Source organism: Gorilla gorilla, chromosome 4 (assembly GCF_029281585.2).
Source record: "Gorilla gorilla gorilla isolate KB3781 chromosome 4, NHGRI_mGorGor1-v2.1_pri, whole genome shotgun sequence".
NCBI lineage: Eukaryota > Metazoa > Chordata > Mammalia > Primates > Hominidae > Gorilla > Gorilla gorilla.
In genome coordinates this window covers 42,460,894-42,478,931 of record NC_073228.2, presented here as the reverse complement: position 1 = coordinate 42,478,931, position 18,038 = coordinate 42,460,894, and the positions used below count along the sequence as shown (strand labels likewise).

The 18,038-nt window shown below is 40.9% G+C and overlaps 1 protein-coding gene across 2 annotated transcripts in view; it reads right to left on the bottom strand.

The window, feature by feature from the left end:
* Positions 1 to 956: 956 nt before the first annotated feature.
* Positions 957 to 18,038, bottom strand: part of SPOP (speckle type BTB/POZ protein) — a 79,268-nt gene continuing 62,186 nt past the window's right edge. For both annotated transcript variants that reach the window (XM_031010720.3, XM_031010721.3), the window contains 5 exons: positions 13,323 to 13,500; positions 9,937 to 9,992; positions 9,313 to 9,435; positions 3,939 to 4,081; positions 957 to 2,595 (listed from right to left, as the gene is read on the bottom strand). In XM_031010720.3, coding sequence (XP_030866580.1) covers positions 2,451 to 2,595; positions 3,939 to 4,081; positions 9,313 to 9,435; positions 9,937 to 9,992; positions 13,323 to 13,500 — 645 coding nt within the window. In that variant the 3' untranslated portion in view covers positions 957 to 2,450. The remainder of the gene's footprint in view (positions 2,596 to 3,938; positions 4,082 to 9,312; positions 9,436 to 9,936; positions 9,993 to 13,322; positions 13,501 to 18,038) is intronic.

The following is an 18,038-nucleotide window of genomic DNA, read 5'->3' as shown; positions in this document are numbered from 1 at the left end:
GACCTTCATCCTGACAGAAGCTAGGTGCCAGGACTGCTGTCCTCCTGAGGGCATAGTCCCTGAACTCACCAGCATCCCAACCCACAGCTGTCTGTGAATGAAGAGGAAAGCAAATCCGAAGCCTGGTTTGTCCTTCTGGAACCTCTGAAGAACAGGCCAGCAGAGGCACCTTTCCAGGGCTTTGTTCTTGCTATTCCCACAGGAAGGAAGCTTTACTTTCAGTTTTGTACCTAAACATTTCAGAAATGGAACTTCCTCCAGTTAATTACGTAATCTTCAGGATACTCCAATAGAAGATCTGGCATTCAATAGTTGTATGATCTGAGGCATGTCCCTTCTCTGGGTTTCTGCTTCCCTCATCTACACAGTGGGAAGATGCCATATCTCACCTGTCCCACCAAGTTCGTCAAGTTTTTGGGAAGTTCAGATGAAATACTGTATATAAATTTAGCTGGAAAAACCTAAGACGATATGGGTAGAGGAGACTTTGAGTTCGCCTGGATCCTCGGACTTGTGTGCTGATCTGGAAAGCTAGGATGGAGGAGGCACAGGACAGCAGCCAGCAGCCAGCACATGCAGAACTGGGTACTTCCTCACACAGGGGACGCTTCCCAGGGGAAACCGGGAAGTGCAACGGAGTGGTTTCCAATAAACTAATCCTGCCTTTGATTATGTTAGTAACAGATCATATTTACCCATTCTAGAGGCAGTAAGATAAATGAAAGTAGGAAAATGTACAAAGTCTAAGGTCCACTGAAGGGAAATAGAAGGTGAAATAGGTTGAGGTTCCATCAAAGGTAAAAAATACACAGGCTAGCCAAATAGCTGATGCATTCTTCAATATATCCCACTGTCCTAACAGAGCCACAAAAAAGGCAGACAGGGAGCCCCAGAACATTCTTGTGAGCTCCAGTATTAGCTTTTCTGGAAACACATCAAGTCAATGACAGAACCAGTTAGAGACAATAATTTCCCTTTATTTAGTCTCCACAATTATGTCCCCTGGATCTTTTTATATTTAGTTAGAAGAAAGGAGGTGGGGATTAGGTCTTAAAACATACGGGGGGCAGTTTAAAAGCCCACTACCATTACTTGCCTTGGCAGAGGTAGGGGCCTGATCCCTCATCAGGATATGGACTGTGAGATACTCAGGGAGGACAAGAGACTGGCAGATGCTGATAGCTCACAAAGAAAACTTGAGATTACGGAGTCTCAACAAATCCCTGCGACTCATTAGGCATTTCAGACATAATCTCTGCAAGCTGAAAACTAGGACTTCAAAATCCCTTAAGCAAGGGACTCAGACCCAAGAGACAAGGCAGGTGAGTGAAACAAAAGACCAGAGATACCACACAGTACAAAATAGTAATTATTTATATTTTCAAAAAAAAAATTAACATTTGGAAGTTCTCCCCTGGAGGAAGAGGGGCTAGTCAGAAGGAACAGAACTGGCTCCTATGCAGGCGGCAAGTCAGGTACAAACAGCTGAGCAATCTGGGCTGGGATTTTATCACACAGCATTTTTAATTGATAAAATTTCCTTCTCTCTTCTTTTGTTCTGTTTTTGTTTTGTGTGTGTGTGTGTGTGTGTTTTTTTGTTTTTTAGAAAAAGGGATGGGGGAGAAGAAATAAAATCAGAGAAAAATGCCCAAAAACATTTTCCACAATATCTAAAAACAGAGAACCATAGTTCTTGTCAAGACAGTATGAATTCTGGATGAGTTATTTTTTCCAGTTTTCAACACCAATAAAGATTTTTGCAAAAGCCACCACATCAGAACACTCATCTTCCAGATCAAATAACTTTCCCCTTTTGCCTTCACTTGTCATTTTTCATAAAAGGATAAAAGGATGTATTCTGTTCTTGCAAACAATAAGTGCTAACAACAAGAGAGCTCTTCTGATGCTTGTATGGTGGTAAGGAGTTTTCACAAATATCCAAGTTTTAGCACAGTTAGGACTAAAATTTGTTTCTCTCAATATAAATACTACTGGAATCCACAAACTGATTTTTGAGAAATTCTGCAAAAATCTTTTCTTCTTTCCTTTTCCCTTCTGTTAAAACTCAATGTCCTTTCTTTTTTTTTTTTCCTTTTTGCTCCAGGCACCTGACGATTTGTTCTGCTCAGTCAGATGCAGACAGGTGTCTCCGAAGTACCACCGCTGGGATATCCTCGGGCCAGCGCCTAAACTGAATCCCCACAGTATCAAACTCAGCCAGGCCAAAGGGAACACAGTGACGCAGCAACAGGGTTTTCATTTCATTTTCCCTCCCCCCATTTCCCCCAAGTTATTTAGTGCTGTTTTAAAAGTCTGGGGCCACAATGCAGTCTCTTCCCCTCACAACAGAGTAAAAGCTCCACAGATTGCGCTGTCTACCTGGTGGTCAGTGGCAGCAACAGTGGCTGCTGCTTCTGGAAATTAAACGGAGTCTTACAACAAGCAGGATCTTAGGATTGCTTCAGGCGTTTGCGTGGGGGTCCCAGAAAAGGGCACTGTGCTGAAGCCAGAGAGCGGTATGCCTCAGCCACCAAGTGGGGATGTGACACCACCATTGACTTCCACCCAGAGGTCTCCAAGACATCCGAAGCATGACTAGGAGAAATGTGGAGAAATGGGTTACCAAAGGGAGTGAGCAAGGGATGAATTCAACAGCCACCTAGATAGCCTAATTTTCCACTGTTAGGTATAAAGGGTGTCAATGCAAGAAACAGAAGAACCCTTAATATGCATAAGAATTTGCTTGTTAGACAATGAGCAGACTGGTGACTTGCCTGTGGCTGTCGTCATCTGAAAACCAAGACTTTGAGCCACTGTATTCTCAAAAACAAAAAGCAGAATGTTCCCCAGGCCCCCAACACTGCCTATGTTCCTTATATTCACCGGTGATGCCAGTCATAAAAAGGAGCATGGGCTCCCTCGGCCAGAAGCCCTGAGCTTCTGCCTGGCTTTGCCACTCACCAGCCTTTAACCACAGGGCAGATCAGAGCCTGGGGCCTACTTGATTATCAAAAAAGAGGGGAGGATAACCATACTTCATTCAATGGTTAATATCTCAAAAGCACCAAGCAAGTGTCCAGCACACACACAGTAAGCACTCAAAGGAACTCACACTGATGGGTCTCTCCCCTCCCTCTTCTGCCTCACTTGATCACTCCTTAGAAAATAATTCTACAACTAGACCTAGAGGATGTTATTTCCTGTCTTTGGGAATTTTCTATGTTGAATATTGTTCACTCATCCACCTGGAATGTCTCAGACCTGTCTTGCCCCAGAACTGCTGTTGTGAGGGCTTTTCTTCTTTGGGTTTTTTCCAGCTTTTGCTCTCTCCATGGGGCAAGGGAGTAGAACGTGTCCCACTGAGAAGATGGGTTGTAGTTACAACTCATCTTTCATATTATTATTCTTATTATTTCATATTATTATTCCATATTATTATTTCAGAAAGTAGTATCGCCAGGTCATTTGTCACTTAAGATGAAGGAACAGACCTAGTGGAATGAACATTTCTTTCTCAAAACTGTGAAACCAGCTACTGATGATCCCTTCTTTTTTCCTTATTCTACAACCAAACATGAGGTACATTTTACTAACTCATAAACATATGTCTATCCTCCTAGAAATCTACATGTCTTTTATTAAGTCACTGAGTGTAAAGTAAAGATACTATCATTTGGGGCATACAGCTTTTTCAGGCCAGCAAGTTATTTTCATCACTTCGATTCACTATGAGGAAGTAAAACACTTTACTCACCAATAGGATTCAACCCATGAAGTCAATTCCATACGGTCAATTGAAGGAAAAGATGAAAACTCTATTCTTACTGCCAAAAGGTTAATGAAGCTACTTGCCTGCTTTACCCACTAATTCAAAGTCTTTCTCATTTCTTCAGCTATCCAACTATTTTGAAAGAAGAACTTTGAAGATGCCAACTCACTAGTTGATGAAATCCACTGCCTGAGTTTTCAACTGATCTGCGCTGTGGAGGTCAGCCAGGATGAGAATTTCTGCAGCATTCTCCACGGACAGGTTACTGCAGAGGGCATCCTCACACATGACCTTTAAGCGCTCCAGGGCATACTGTAAAACACAAGCACTGCTGTCGTCAGAGCAGCAATAGCTCTGGGCTGACCACTACTGAAGCTGTTTTCTTTAGCTGTACCATCATATTAACCAGATACTTGAACAGAACTGCACAGACCATGAAAAGCTACTACTGCAATGATAAAACATAACCATTTCTGAAGGTTAGATGTTTAAGCTTGAAATGTAAACAGCTAAAGTAACTTGGAAAGCTGCCATTAGAGTTCTAAAGTCTACCTATTAGAAAAATAGGCAATTACAGGGTAGATCTGCATCCTGAAGTTTACTCTCCTCCTGACTGTGATGAAAGTTGTTCTTAAACCTTCACCACTTACAATTACAGTGAGGCATCAGTCTGCTTCACGTCAACAGGGCAACTCAATGGTCTGCCCTTCTAGGCCCTGCGGTCTGTGGAAACATGATCTGTGGGGAAGGGTGAAAGAATTGGTGTTTACCCTGTGAAATCCCTTATTTACTGCAATCCCCTTAGTTAGAGCCAGAAGAGGGTGAAGCACAGTCCTTTTGACTTAAGCATTGTCACTAGCCCAGCAAGATATCCCAACTGGCCCATCAGGCTGTGAAAAGGAGCCCTGTGATGACTTTTACCAGCACCTCTGCCACTAGTTGTTTCTGAATGAGGGTCAACTAAAGGCCTCCTTTTAAATAGAGAAGGATAAATAGAGTCTTATTTTACTGGGGTTGAGGTTAAGCTTCTCAGGGTAAAAGGACAAAGTGGCAGAGAGCCTAAATGCAGTTTCAGTTTAAAAACTTCAGTTTAAAAACTTGCATTTTCTAAGAAAAGGGCATAAATGTTCTTGAAATGGAAAGCCTAGGTTAATGCTGGGCACCTCTGATCTACTTGATTGGTTCAGATACAACTCTACCACTTGTTCTCTAATATGAGATTATGAACTTACTAGGAACTTGACGGATAGGAAAGAGGAAGGAAATACAAGGAGGCACAAAATAAAATGTCATTAATCAGTTCACAGGAAAACAGTTTGCTTTGAGGCTATGCACAGTCTCCTTATAGGCCCCAGCTTGAAGGCCCCAGAACTCAATGACACAATGCCCCTTCAGGGTGAATCATGGCAATCAAACCAGGACAATTTAATTGTTACGAATTCTGGGTGAGGAGGCATATCTGCTGGCACTGTGATCTCCTGCAGCAAAAAGAGAGGTTTTATTGGTTTTGGTGCAGCTTTAATTTTTTACATTTGAGTAACTGGAAAACAGTTTCCATGGAAAACAGGAATAACATTAGATAAGCAAGAAATGAAGTTGCCGTTTTTGTTTTAAAAGGTTGAAATGTTCAGTTTTTTATACAGTGCTGCCCAGACGATTCCTCTTATCCTTTCTCAATACATTCTTTTAAAAGGACTTTTACTGTGAATAGCTCTGATCCCTATTGCATAATTAGACAAAAGTAGCCATTCTTGTCCCTTGGGGACAAAGTTTTTTCTTAATTATGCTTCTGAAAAACCTGCCTAATGGCAGTACTTACCCAAGAGATGGAAATTGTGTCTCCCAGGCCTAGCCCGACGAGTTTTGTTGTTTTTGGTCTAATTACACATGCCCCCAGGAGACTGGAAAAGCTTAGGAGAAGCTGTTTCAGCCTCTTGGGTAAATTCTAGATGTTTAGATCATTCCATGAAAGATTTCTTATTCTGTTTTCCTAAAACTCACGAAGAGGTGTAAAGGTAAAAACGTTTTCAAATAGGCTTGGAGCAAAAACTGTCTAGTTGGAAATTCTGAATGGAATTTGAAAATACACCCTTCAATTACTTCTCATTCATAAATTTAAAGCACTGCCGTGATTCAACAGCTTTATCTTTTAAAACCACAAGTTAACACATTGTGCTGAAATGCTATCCTTGAAATGGCAGTTCAGGCTGATCACCATGCCCTATGTACTTACAGTGGGTTACCAGTAGGTTTTCTGGCTAGGGAGCAAGAATGAAAACTAAGGGACGTAGCAGAAGTTTAATCTTGGCTCTGCGGATATACAACTCTGAGCCTTAGCATTTCTGTCTAAAAAGTGGGCCTTGCAATACTTGTCCTTATGGAATCTAGAAGATGAGAGGATAAACACATGATGTGTATAAGTACAAGTGACCACTTCCTTAAAAATCAGAGCACAGATCAGGCAGAATCATAATTAACTTTATAAAAGGCAGTTATTGGATTGTGTCTTCTACTTTCCCAGAGCTTGCAGTGAATATTTTCTTACTGTCTCCATTAAAAGCAAGTTTCCCCTGGTCAGAATTGAGGTAGACTGGAAGGGTATGGAATTTTCACATTGCTTCATTGTACTCATAAAGTCTTGAAAAGTGACAAGAAGGATACGGTTATTATTCCAATCTTCTTCATCAGGAGCACTGATTGCATTTACTTGCCCCATCCTCCACATACACTCCAAAAGCTGATCAATAAAGATAAAACCTCCACTATAAACACAGGCACTTTCCTCTGTCCTCAGGCACAAAGGAAGGTAGCAGATTATCCCATGAGCAAACCCTGGAAGGCTCTTATGTCCTTAGACCAGAGCCCACTTTTCCCTCCAATGGGTATTGCAGCATCACGGCAGGAAAAGGAGGTGCTTTCGGCAGATAACCCTCTTTCTCACAGGGTCTACTGCTGGCAGGATATACGCCCTTCTCCCACCCTCACGCCAGCTCCACTTGTCTGCCAACACAGGAAAAGCTCCCACACCAATTCTTTCACCCTTCCCCACCCACCCTTCCCCACGGTCTGTCATGTTTCCACAGACCACAGGGCCTAGAAGGGCAGACCATTGAGTTCTCTCTCTGATGTACCTAAACAATGAAAGTCCGTTTCCCAATGTGCATTTTGGGGACCACTAATCTTGCAGGTGATCCTTGAGAAAAAGGATTCCAGGGTTAACTAAATTGGAGAAATGCTGTCTATCATAATTCCTGTTAGAAAATTCACAGTAACATTAATATGCTACAGGTTCTGAGAAATCCTGCAGTAAGATAGCAACTATTTGTCTTGGTTAAACTCAGTATTTTTCATAAGACTTTCCCACCAACCTAATATCTGTTGATATTTCACCTTATTTTGGGAATCACTGACCGAATTATTTTAGGTAATCATCATATGTCTTTGATTCTAAGATCTGCATTTTTATTTCCACACTTGAACACTTCTCAAATTGAAATGTGTCATGAAGTACAATTTATTCTACTATTAGGCTATTAATTCTCTCATGATTTTGAAGAAATACTGTTTATTTCAATAACTACTTAGGTAAAAGTTGAAAATGCTAACCAGGACACTAGGTAAAAGATTACGGCCATGCCTCACTATCCTTGGGGGACTGGGTCCAGGGCCCCGCAAATACCAAAATCTGTGAATGCTCAAGTCACTTATATAAATTGACAGTATTGGCCAGGCATGGTGGCTCACACCCATAATCTCAGCACTTTGGGAGGCTGAGGTGGGCGGACCACTTGAGGTCAGGAGTTCGAGAGCAGCCTGGCCAACATGGTGAAACCCTGTCTCTACTACATATACAACAATTAGCTGGGTGTGGTGGTGCATGCCTGTAATCTCAGCTACTCGGGAGGCTGAGGCAGGAGAACTGCTTGAACCTGGGAGGTGGAGGTTGCAGTGAGCCGAGATTGTGCCACTGCACTCCAGCCTGGGCAAACAGAGTGAGACTCTGTCTCAAAAAGTAAATAAATAGACCAGGTGCAGTGGCTCACACCTGTAATCCCAGCACTTTGGGAGGCAGAGGTGGGTGGATCACTTGAGGTCAGGAGTTTGAGACCAGCCTGACCAACATGGCGAAACCCCATCTCTACTTAAAATACAAAAATTAGCCAGGGATGGTGGCGGGCACCTGTAATCCCAGCTATTCAGGAGGCTGAGGCAGGAGAATCACTTGAACCTGGGAGGTGGAGGTTGCAGTGAGCCGAGATCGTGCCATTGCACTCCAGCCTGGGTGACAAAAGCAAGACTCCCTTCTCAAAAAAATAAACAAACAAATAAATAGACAGTATTTCCCTGTATCTTTATGTATATCCTCCCGTATACTTTAAATTAGCCCTATATTGTCTATACTAATTAATACAATATAAATGCTATGTAAATAGTTGTTATACTATTTTGGTTTTTTATTTGTATTTTTTTAATTTTTTTTTTGAAACAAGGTCTCGTTCTGTCACCCAGGCTGGAGTGCAATGGTGCAATCATGGCTCACTGTGGCCTCAACCTCCTGGGCTCAAGTGATCCTCCCACCTCAGCTTCTCAAGTAGCTGGGACTATGGGTGTGCACCATCACACCTGGCTAAATTTTTTTATTTTTATAGAGATGGACCCTATGTTGCCCAGGCTGGTCTTGATCTCCTGGGCTCAAGTGATCCTTCCTCCTTGGCCTGCCCAAGTGCTGGGATTATAGGCTGGAGGCACCACACACCCAGCACCACTGTGCCCAGCCTGTTTTTTCTTGTTTCTTTTTTTTTTTTTTTTGGAGACAGAGTCTTGCTCTGTTGCCCAGGCTGGAGTGGCACGATCTCAGCTCATTGCAACCTCTGCCTCCCGGGTTCAAGCGATCCTCTTGCCTCAGCCTCCCGAGTAGCTGGGACTACAAGCGTGCACCATCATGCCTAGCTAATTCTTGTATTTTTTAGTAGAGATGGGGTTTCGCCACGTTGCCCAGGCTGGTCTCGAACTCCTGAGCTCAGGTGATCCACCTGCCTCGGCCTCCGATAAGTGCTGGGATTACAGGCATGAGCCACTGTGCCTGGCCTCTTGTTTCTTTTTTCTCAAATATTTGTGATCTGAGATTGGTTGAGTCCACATGGATACAAAGGGCTGTTTTACTGATAAAGTTTAAATACATTAATAAACTCAAAAACATTTTGTAAATTATAAAGCACAATCCAAATGTTAGTATTATTTGAATCTTTACTATCACTGTGGTTAAATTTGAGATGGAAAAAAGAGGAGAGGTAGAAGTCAAACTTATCCTTCTTTCCCATAGTTAGGTGATCATATAGTTTACTATTCAAAACAGGACACTTTTGAGAATAAAAAGTGTGCTATTAATAATTGTGTTGGAATAATATGTGTAAACCACGACTGTCTTGGCCAAACCAAGATATATGCTCATTTTACCCACAATGCAACATAGAATCCTGTTCATGAAACACAAGAAGTCACAATAACTCCTAGTCCTGATTATTTTTCTATTCTTATCTTACCTTGTCAGCAGCTGCCAGCAAATCATCAGCCATTTTGTCGAGGTTTGGAGCCTTCCCCGTGTAAATGAAGCACATCATTTCCTTAAAAACTTCAGGCTCCACATCATTGATTTCAACTCGATTCTATGCCAGAAAAACTGAATATGAGAAACATTCCAACAGAATAACATCCCTAAACTAAACTATTCTCATGATTTTAAGCTCTAGTGAGGAGAGAACTTTGTATCATTTAAAACCTAACATTAATGGAAAATTTCTTTGCCCGGCTTGATTATAATAGCCTTTTCGTCCATCACATGTTCCATCTTTGTTTTCTCAAACATAACAGCAAAACAACTCTTCGATTTTTTCACCTTTCTTTTCCTCAGTTTTCTGAGTAAAAACATATATGTCTAAATACCCTCACCCAAAACTGTGTGGATGATCAGCCTCATTTAATAAGTCAATCTGCTTTACCCATAATACTTCTACACCACTTCTCTCTGCTCTCAGAAGGAGTTTAGGGACTCATACTCCATTTTAGTAAGAAAAAAGTAATTAGGAAAATGAATCTGCAGCTAAAGTGGGAAATCATCTGACTCTAGATACCTGGCTAAACAGACATGTCTTCATCTTGTTACATACCTTTTTGCTCTCCTCCATTTCATGTTCAAACATGGCACTAAAAACCGGAGAACGAGCTACAAAGTCAAAGAGAAACAAGCAGATAAGGCTATCACAGTGAAATCTCTTGGTTGTTGCCAGTCATGAGGGAGAGATCATTTTCTAACCTATCCTACTGCTATAGGAAAGGTCTCCACCTCAATTTACATCAGAATTACAAAATTCCTTTCTTCATATATTATAACAATAAGTAACTAATTATAATACATAAAGGAAAACAAGAAACCACTACTTCCAAAATAACTTATCGGCTCTACTCCAACCATTCACATTTCAAGAAAATTACTTATCTATGTTGGATGATAATGCTATGTTCTCTGTATAGATTTGGGGTTCAAATGGAAGGTCCCTTATGATCAAGCAGGGTGTTCTAATACCTATGTTTTTGTTGGAACTGACACCATACTTTCTGCACCTCCAGGGACCGCGCAGGAAGAAGGTCAAGAACTGCGCTCAATGGCATCCACTAACCAGATGAAGCGCATGCTCACCTATGGCAAACTGTTTTTCTAAGCTATGCATTCCTAACAGAGATGATATTGCCCCAAAGAGGTGGGGGGGAAAGAAACTTTAGATATTATAATGATTTGTGTCCCTTTAAAGCACAACCCTACCTGATAAAATCTTCTTCCTTAGTATTTTATTTCTCTCATCAGGGAGAATTTAAATTTAGTTTTTCTCCTTAGAGGCAGGGATAATGAAGGTTGAGAAACAGTGCTCCAACTCATGCTCATTCTAGTCCAATGAACACCATGAAAAATAATAATCTCAACCATGAAAAGTAATAGAATGGCTAAGAACTCAAATTTATTCATGTTGTCAAATAAATCAGGGGTTCTGGTGAAAGCTGAGATCCAACGATTACCTAAGAGTGAAAGAATGGACAAAATATATAGTAGAAGGGTTTTGAGCTAACAGAGAACTGGAAATTTTGGCCTATAGTTTATGTCAGAAAGCACTAATTTTAGCTCTGCCATTTTTTTTTTTCTTTCTGAGACAAAAGTCTTGCTCTGTTGCCTAGGCTAGAGTGGAGTGCAGTGGCGTGATCTCGGCTCATTACAATGTCTGCCTCCTGAGTTCAAGCAATTCTCCTGCCTCAGCCTCCTAAGTAGCTGGGATTACAGGTACCCACCACCACGCCTGGCTAATTTTTGTATTTTTAGTAGAGATGGGGTTTTACCATGTTGGCCAGGCTGGTGTCGAACTCCTGACCTCAAGTCATCTGCACACCTCTGCCTCCCAAAGTGTTGGGATTATAGGCATGAGCCACTGCACCCGGCCTAGCTCTGCCATTTTCTAACCACATATTCTTGGGCAAATCATTTAACCCTCTGAACTTCAGTATTTTAATTTCTACCAAAAGGATATCAATTCTCATTGTTCTTATTTCAGAAGGGTTACAGACCATAGAGAACTAAATAAATATATTTCAGAAATTAAAGAATAAAGGCCTGGTGCTTTTCATAAAGAAGGAAGGGTCCAAAGCAGCCAGGTCTTGAGGGTCCTCGGTAAATAGGCAGCAGCTGATGCAACAGGAATAAATGAAATCACTCAGGGAGAAGAAGTGGAATGAAAACGGAACTGAAGCAGATCCTCAGGGCTCACCAATGTATAAAGGGATGGGTGAGGAAGAAGTAAGGAGACCACACATCAGAAGCAACCAGAGAATCAGGAGAGAGGAGTCCTAGTATATGAACTGAAGTCCTTCAAATTTAGGAACTAGTAGATCATGTAATTTTGAAAAACTGCTTTCATAGCATGGAGGTGAACTGAGGATAAGTGGGAGGAAAGGAAGTAGAAAGTGAATATGCTAACTCAAGAAACTCAGTTCTGGGGAAAAGAGAGAGAGAATAACTAGAGGGAGAAGCTTGGAGCCTGTACAGGCTGAAGTTGAAGAGGCAATAACAGAGAGATAGTGAAGATACTAGATAGATAGCAAGGGTATAACCGGTAGAGTAAGGTTTCTGAGAAGGCAAGATGGGATATAAAACAGAGCAGAGGTAGAAAAAAAGTCTGCTTTGTCCACGAGGAAGAACACCTCCACTGAGAATGCAGGTGAGGTGAGAAGCAAGAGTTGAGGAAGTTCCTACAAAAGGTCCTCCTTTTCTCTTGGAGGAAGTAGGCAAGGTAATCTTTTAGGAGTCTGGAAGGAGTTAAAGAGTGGTTAAGGTTTGAGACAGCTATCGTTAAGAAAGGGAGTTGCCTAAACATCTGTAGAAAAACTATTGGCGGTGTTGAGGGCCTAGCTAAGTGTGGAGACACTAACCAAAGAGTTATAGACTTCCTTGAGTTTTGTTTTTTTTTCCCCCCGAGACAGAGTCTTGCTCTGTTGCCCAGGCTGGAGTGCAGTGGCATGATCTCGGCTCACTGCAACCTCCGCCTCCGGGGTTCAAGCGATTCTCCTGTCTCAGCCTCCGGAGTAGCTGGTATTACAGGCGCGTGCCACGATGCCCAGCTAATTTTTGTATTTTTAGTAGAGATGGGGTTTCACCATGTTGATCAGGCTGGTCTCGAACTCCTGACTTCAGGTGATCCACCCGCCTCAGCCTCCCAAAGTGCTGGGATGACAGGCATGAGCCACCGCGCCCGTGACTTCCTTGAGTATTACACAGTAACGGCCAGTTGTGAGAGGGAACAGGAAAATGTTTAGACTGAGGCAGTCTGAGGTTTTACCAGGTGTGTACTTTAGAATGACAGAGCAGAGGGTCTTAGTAAGAAGTGTGTTACTTGAAGGTTCACGCAATTTCCTGTTAGGTCTTATGGTCTTAAGAGAAGTATACGGTGATTGTTACCCTTCCCTGGGCGATGAAGTCAGTCCTTCCTCATCAGTTCCTCCTTGGTGTCAATTTCCCTGGTCTTGAAAACCATGGGCCTATTAGAGCAAGACCTGATCCTCCATGTCAGGGGCAAGAGTTTCATTCTTCTAGTATGTTTAAATTGAAAAGAGGGCTAACCCCTCCAGGGCTGAGGACTAGCTAGATGGCATTTAGTCCTGAGTATAGAATCCTCTCCATTATATCCTAAACCCTTATCTAGGGGTTGATACCTGCTCTTAACTGGTGCTCTGACATCTACTCTCTAGGGGCAAAGGCATTCAATACCTTTGTACATCATCATCCATGCCTTGAAAATGATGGCCTAGGTCCACTACAGAGAGGAAAAACAGAAATGTCATTTTAGAGAGCAGCTTTTTTGGTTCTGAGCATTGTTACCGGAATACAAAGATATATTTAGCTGCAGTTTGTTTTGTAGTTGAGTTCAAAAAGTTGTTCAAAAGGTGATTATGCAATCACTTATTTTTCCTTATTTCACCAAAACTATAAAATTCCTCATGAATAAATACCAACCTGCTAAGATAGCTTTGTGAGCCTGGAATTCCTGGCCGGCAACACACAAGCAGCAGTCTGTGAACCGGGAATTCTCCCACAGTCCTCCTAACTCATCTGCCAACCGGCACTCAGGAACCTTTACCATGTTCATGGTATTCTGGCCAGAAATGTTGACAGAATCTTGCACAACACTCACCTGTGAAAGACAAGGAAACACAAGCCAAGCTTTTGTTACCAGGAATTTTTTTGCCAGCAGATAGAGAGACGACTTTTACCTAACTGCTGTAGTACATTCAGATACTAATATTAATCATATTATCTTGAAACCACCTCCACAAATCAAGGCTTTATCCCTGGATCAAGTAACTCCTTTTCTGTCACAATCAGACTTATTCAATACCATCTCAGGACAATAGGAAGAGAGCCCCACAAATCTCTTTTTCCCCCAGTTTCTAATAAGCTTCACCTCCCTTGGACTACAAACCTGGGCAAAGGTGCCAGAGAGACAAAACTAACAGAAACAAATGTTAAACCTCAAGTATTTACCTTATTCTGCCTTAAGTTCAATACAAAGAACTCCTATAAATACTACCATTTAAATTAAACTCTAGAGACAAGAATCTGATCACTTTTTTTTTTTTTTTGAGACAGAGTCTCACTATGTCGCCCAGGATGGAGTCCAGTAGCATGATCATGGCTCACTGCAGCGTTGACCTCCCAGGCTCAAGTGATCCTTCTACTCTAGCCTCTGGAGTAGCTGGGACTACAGGCGCATGCCACTACATCTGACTAATTTTTTATTTGTTTACAGAGACAAGGTCTCACTATGTTGCCCAGGATGATCTTGAACTCCTGGGCTCAAAGTGATCCTCCATCCTTGGCCTCCCAAAGTGCTAAGATTATAGGCATGAGCCACTGCACCTCGCCAAATCTAATAACTGAAGCCTAAAAGACGTTATTTTAGTTAGGTCGAGAACATGCACATAAAACGCATCTTCTACAGAGCCTGGTAAATAACTGGCACTTCTTCAAAAATATTAGTTTAATGAACATGACATTATTGACCCACTGTCAGTAAGGACCAGACTTGGAAGATCTTTCTAGTAGTGAAAACTGGGTGAGTATCCCACACTTTTATACCTTTAGTCAGTCGTGATAATGACATACAAGATGCTTGGCTGTAGCTACACATGCACTTATAGCTTTGGAAGATAATGATGACAATAGGTTTATAAAGGAATCCCAACTTCCCACTATGGCTTCAGCAGAAGCATGTTTTAACCAGTTCAGCCTAGATAAAAAACCAAGTTAACTTCTAGGTGAGTCAGTGAAACTCAGATAAATCTGTTAGGGTACCAAATACAAGGATTTATAAATCATACAACATCATAAAATAAATGTCAGTTGCCCAACTGTAGATAGGACACTGCAGATCAGTCATCTGCCTAACAATCATTGTTATGCTTCATCTCCTACATCACATTCTGTTAGAAAAGTTAAATTCAAAGCAGAACTCACAAACCTTGAGAATTAGCTCCCCACTCTTGCTATTCCTAACAGTAAGATGAGAAAGACAGCTTAGGAACATCCTTAATGACCCAGATTTCTTTTAACCTTCAAGATGCAAGTCATCCCTTAAACGCAGTCATAAGCCCAGAGGCAAAGTTAATGACCTATAGTTCCTTCTGTGCAGGAGTGAGATATTTACTATCAGGTCAAGAAATTTATTCATTTGTTTAAAACTAGCTGTTATGGTCTTGGGCAATGAAACAGCCAAGTTAATCAATTATGAATATACTTGGCATTAGTATCACATTTATCAGAGCCAGATTATAACATTATTTTAATAGCCTAGGACACAGTACAAACCATCCCATAGAGATTCTCTCTTGTCCTTTATAAGACCTCTAATTTGCTTCTGCCACTTTCTCATATTAATACCCTCACTTCTTTGACATAACATTAACACCGAAAGTAGAAGTTGCCTGTTCTCAGTTATAGCTCTAAAATACTAATTTAAAAAAAAAAAAAAAAAGGAAAAGACCAATTAAATCCAACTTTCTCACAGGGAAAGGCAGGAATCTCCTGGGATGGCCAATGAAGGGAATGGAGAATGCTTTTGGCACTGGGTTCCTAGCTTGAATTAAACCAGGTTGACAGGAGCCCCAAGTCATTAACACTTGATGGCAATTTAGTAGACTGGGTGAAATGAATTGGCAAGAAGAGCTAAACTGAATTTCACATAATCAAACCATAGTTACCAGTGGGCCTTCTGCTGGTTAGATGCACATGTGGTAATGAGTGGGGCCCAAAGGCTGTGACATCTCTCACTGGGGCAATTCCTCTCTCTGGACACAGACAGGAACACAGCAGAAAAGAGAATGTACCTTTATTGTCTGAGCCAGGCTTGTTCTGTAGATATATAGATGCCTGGAGTCTCCAGAGCTCTGAATGTCTGGCACCTCTCACCAACATTAAATACGCTTAATTAAAAATAAATTCTAAATGGCATTCACAAATGAGTCTTCAGAGCCCAAACTTTTAACTTAGAAAGGGATTGTTTTCCTCTGCAAATGATGATGCTAAAATGAGACCATTCTGAGAAAAACTAAAGATTTTTTTTAATGCCTACAAAGTTGACTGGGGGGACTCATTCAGAACTGCAGCTGTGAAGATGACGTGACTGTGACATTTATGTCATCTTATAAATGATTGCATGAAAATGTCTCAGGAAGGCTGTATAATCTCCTTAACTTCAAGTTGTAAAAGGGTCTCACTTTTAAAGTCAATCCTTTTCTTAAAAAAACAAATTTCATAAAAAACTAAAGATTGTGCCAATTCTTGTACATTTCATCTATACATAAAGTAAAACCCAGGGAAATACATTTTTTAACTTCTATATAATTAAAACAATCTAGGAAAAACAGGCACTGCCTACAAATTATTTACAACAGGAGCACTATTTCTACTAGCAAAAGATTAGCAACAACCTAAATGTCCATCAACAAAAGAATGAATAAATTATACATTCACACAAGACTATTATATACAGCACTAAATATGGATGAAGTATAGTTATATAAATTTTAGAAACATAATGTAAAAAAGCAAATCTTAGATGACTACATACAGTCTGACACCATTTTTATAAAGCTCCAAAACAAGTAACCTAAACAATATATTATTCAGACATACAAATAATAAACAAGTGCATGATAACATAAAATTCAAAATAGCTATTTATCATCCTCTGAGTGGGGAAACAAATCTTAGGGATTGGGGAGAAGCATTACAGGTTAGTTCCAAGTTATTGGTCTTATTTTTAGGTTGAGTGGTGGGTTTAGTATATTCTCATGCTTTATAACCTACAATGATGTTACCTATTGAATCACCATTTGTGTAGGTCAAGAACAAGCAAATATTGGTATTTTCATCCAGTACAAATAATATATTCAAATAATCCAATAATTAAAGGATAAAAAGGTAAAAATGAATAGATTCATTTATTTAAAATTTAGCAAAAATACCTATTCCCAGGCTATGAAGTGTGTGTGTGTGTGTGTGTGTGTGTGTGTGTATAAAACTATTAGTTTAAAAAATTTAGAGACAGGGTCTCCCTCTGTTGCCCAGGCTGGAGTGCAGTGGTAGCGGTGTGATCACAGCTCACTGTAGCCTCCAACTCCTGGGCTTAAGCAATCCTCCTGCTTCACCCTCCCAAGTAGCTAGGACTACACGCATGTGCCATCATACCTGGCTAATTTTTAAATTTTTTGTAGAGACAGGGTCTCACTATGTTGCCCAGGCTGGTCTCGAACTTCTGGGCTTGAATGATCCTCCTACCTTGGCCTCCGAAAGTGCTGGGATTACAGGTTACAGTGAGCTATGATTAAGCAACTGCACTCCAGCCTGGGCAAGATCAAGATCCCATCTCTTAAAAAATTAAAATAAAGTTAATTAGTGTATGGATATTTCACATTTATATGTTATTTCATATTTCATCTTTAGTTACAACATCACAAAGAGGTTCTGGGATTATCTACCTGTCAAAGGCATATATGGTAAAGTTGGAATACAATGCTTCTTTATTGCTAATGGCTATTTGTTTTCAATATAAATAATTGGAGAAAAGGGTCAATAGAAGCTGAACTATTTCATGAAGATTTTCTGTGGACCAAATTATTAAAGAGAAAATTTAAAATGGAATTTAAACATGCCTTCATGTCTCTATTATTTAATTTATTTATTTTTTAACAGACAGGGACTAATTATGTTGTCCAGGTAGGAGTGCAATGGCTATTCACAAGCACGATCATAGCACACCACAACCTCGATCTCCTGGGCTCAAGTGATCCTCTTGCATCAGCCTCAGGGTAGCTGGGAACCACAGGGGTGCGCCACCACTCCTGACTCTTATGTCTCTCTCTTTCATTACCAAAGTAAATGCTCTGTCAAGAAAACTTGGGACCCGAGTTTGTGCTTCCTTGGGTGAATGGCATTCAACTCCACTTAGTGTAGTGCAGCGGACTAGAGATAGAAAATAGGGAGCTGACATGACCCTCGCACTAGTTTGCTGCACAATGTTAGGAAAAATTTCCTGACTCCCTAGGCACTGCTTCTCTCCCCTTGTAACATGAAATGAAGAAAACAGAACTAAACCTAGCTCAAAGGATTGTAATAAGGGACAATTCAGGAAATGCTTTGGAAATGCTTCCAAATAAGTTAACTAAGCAATAA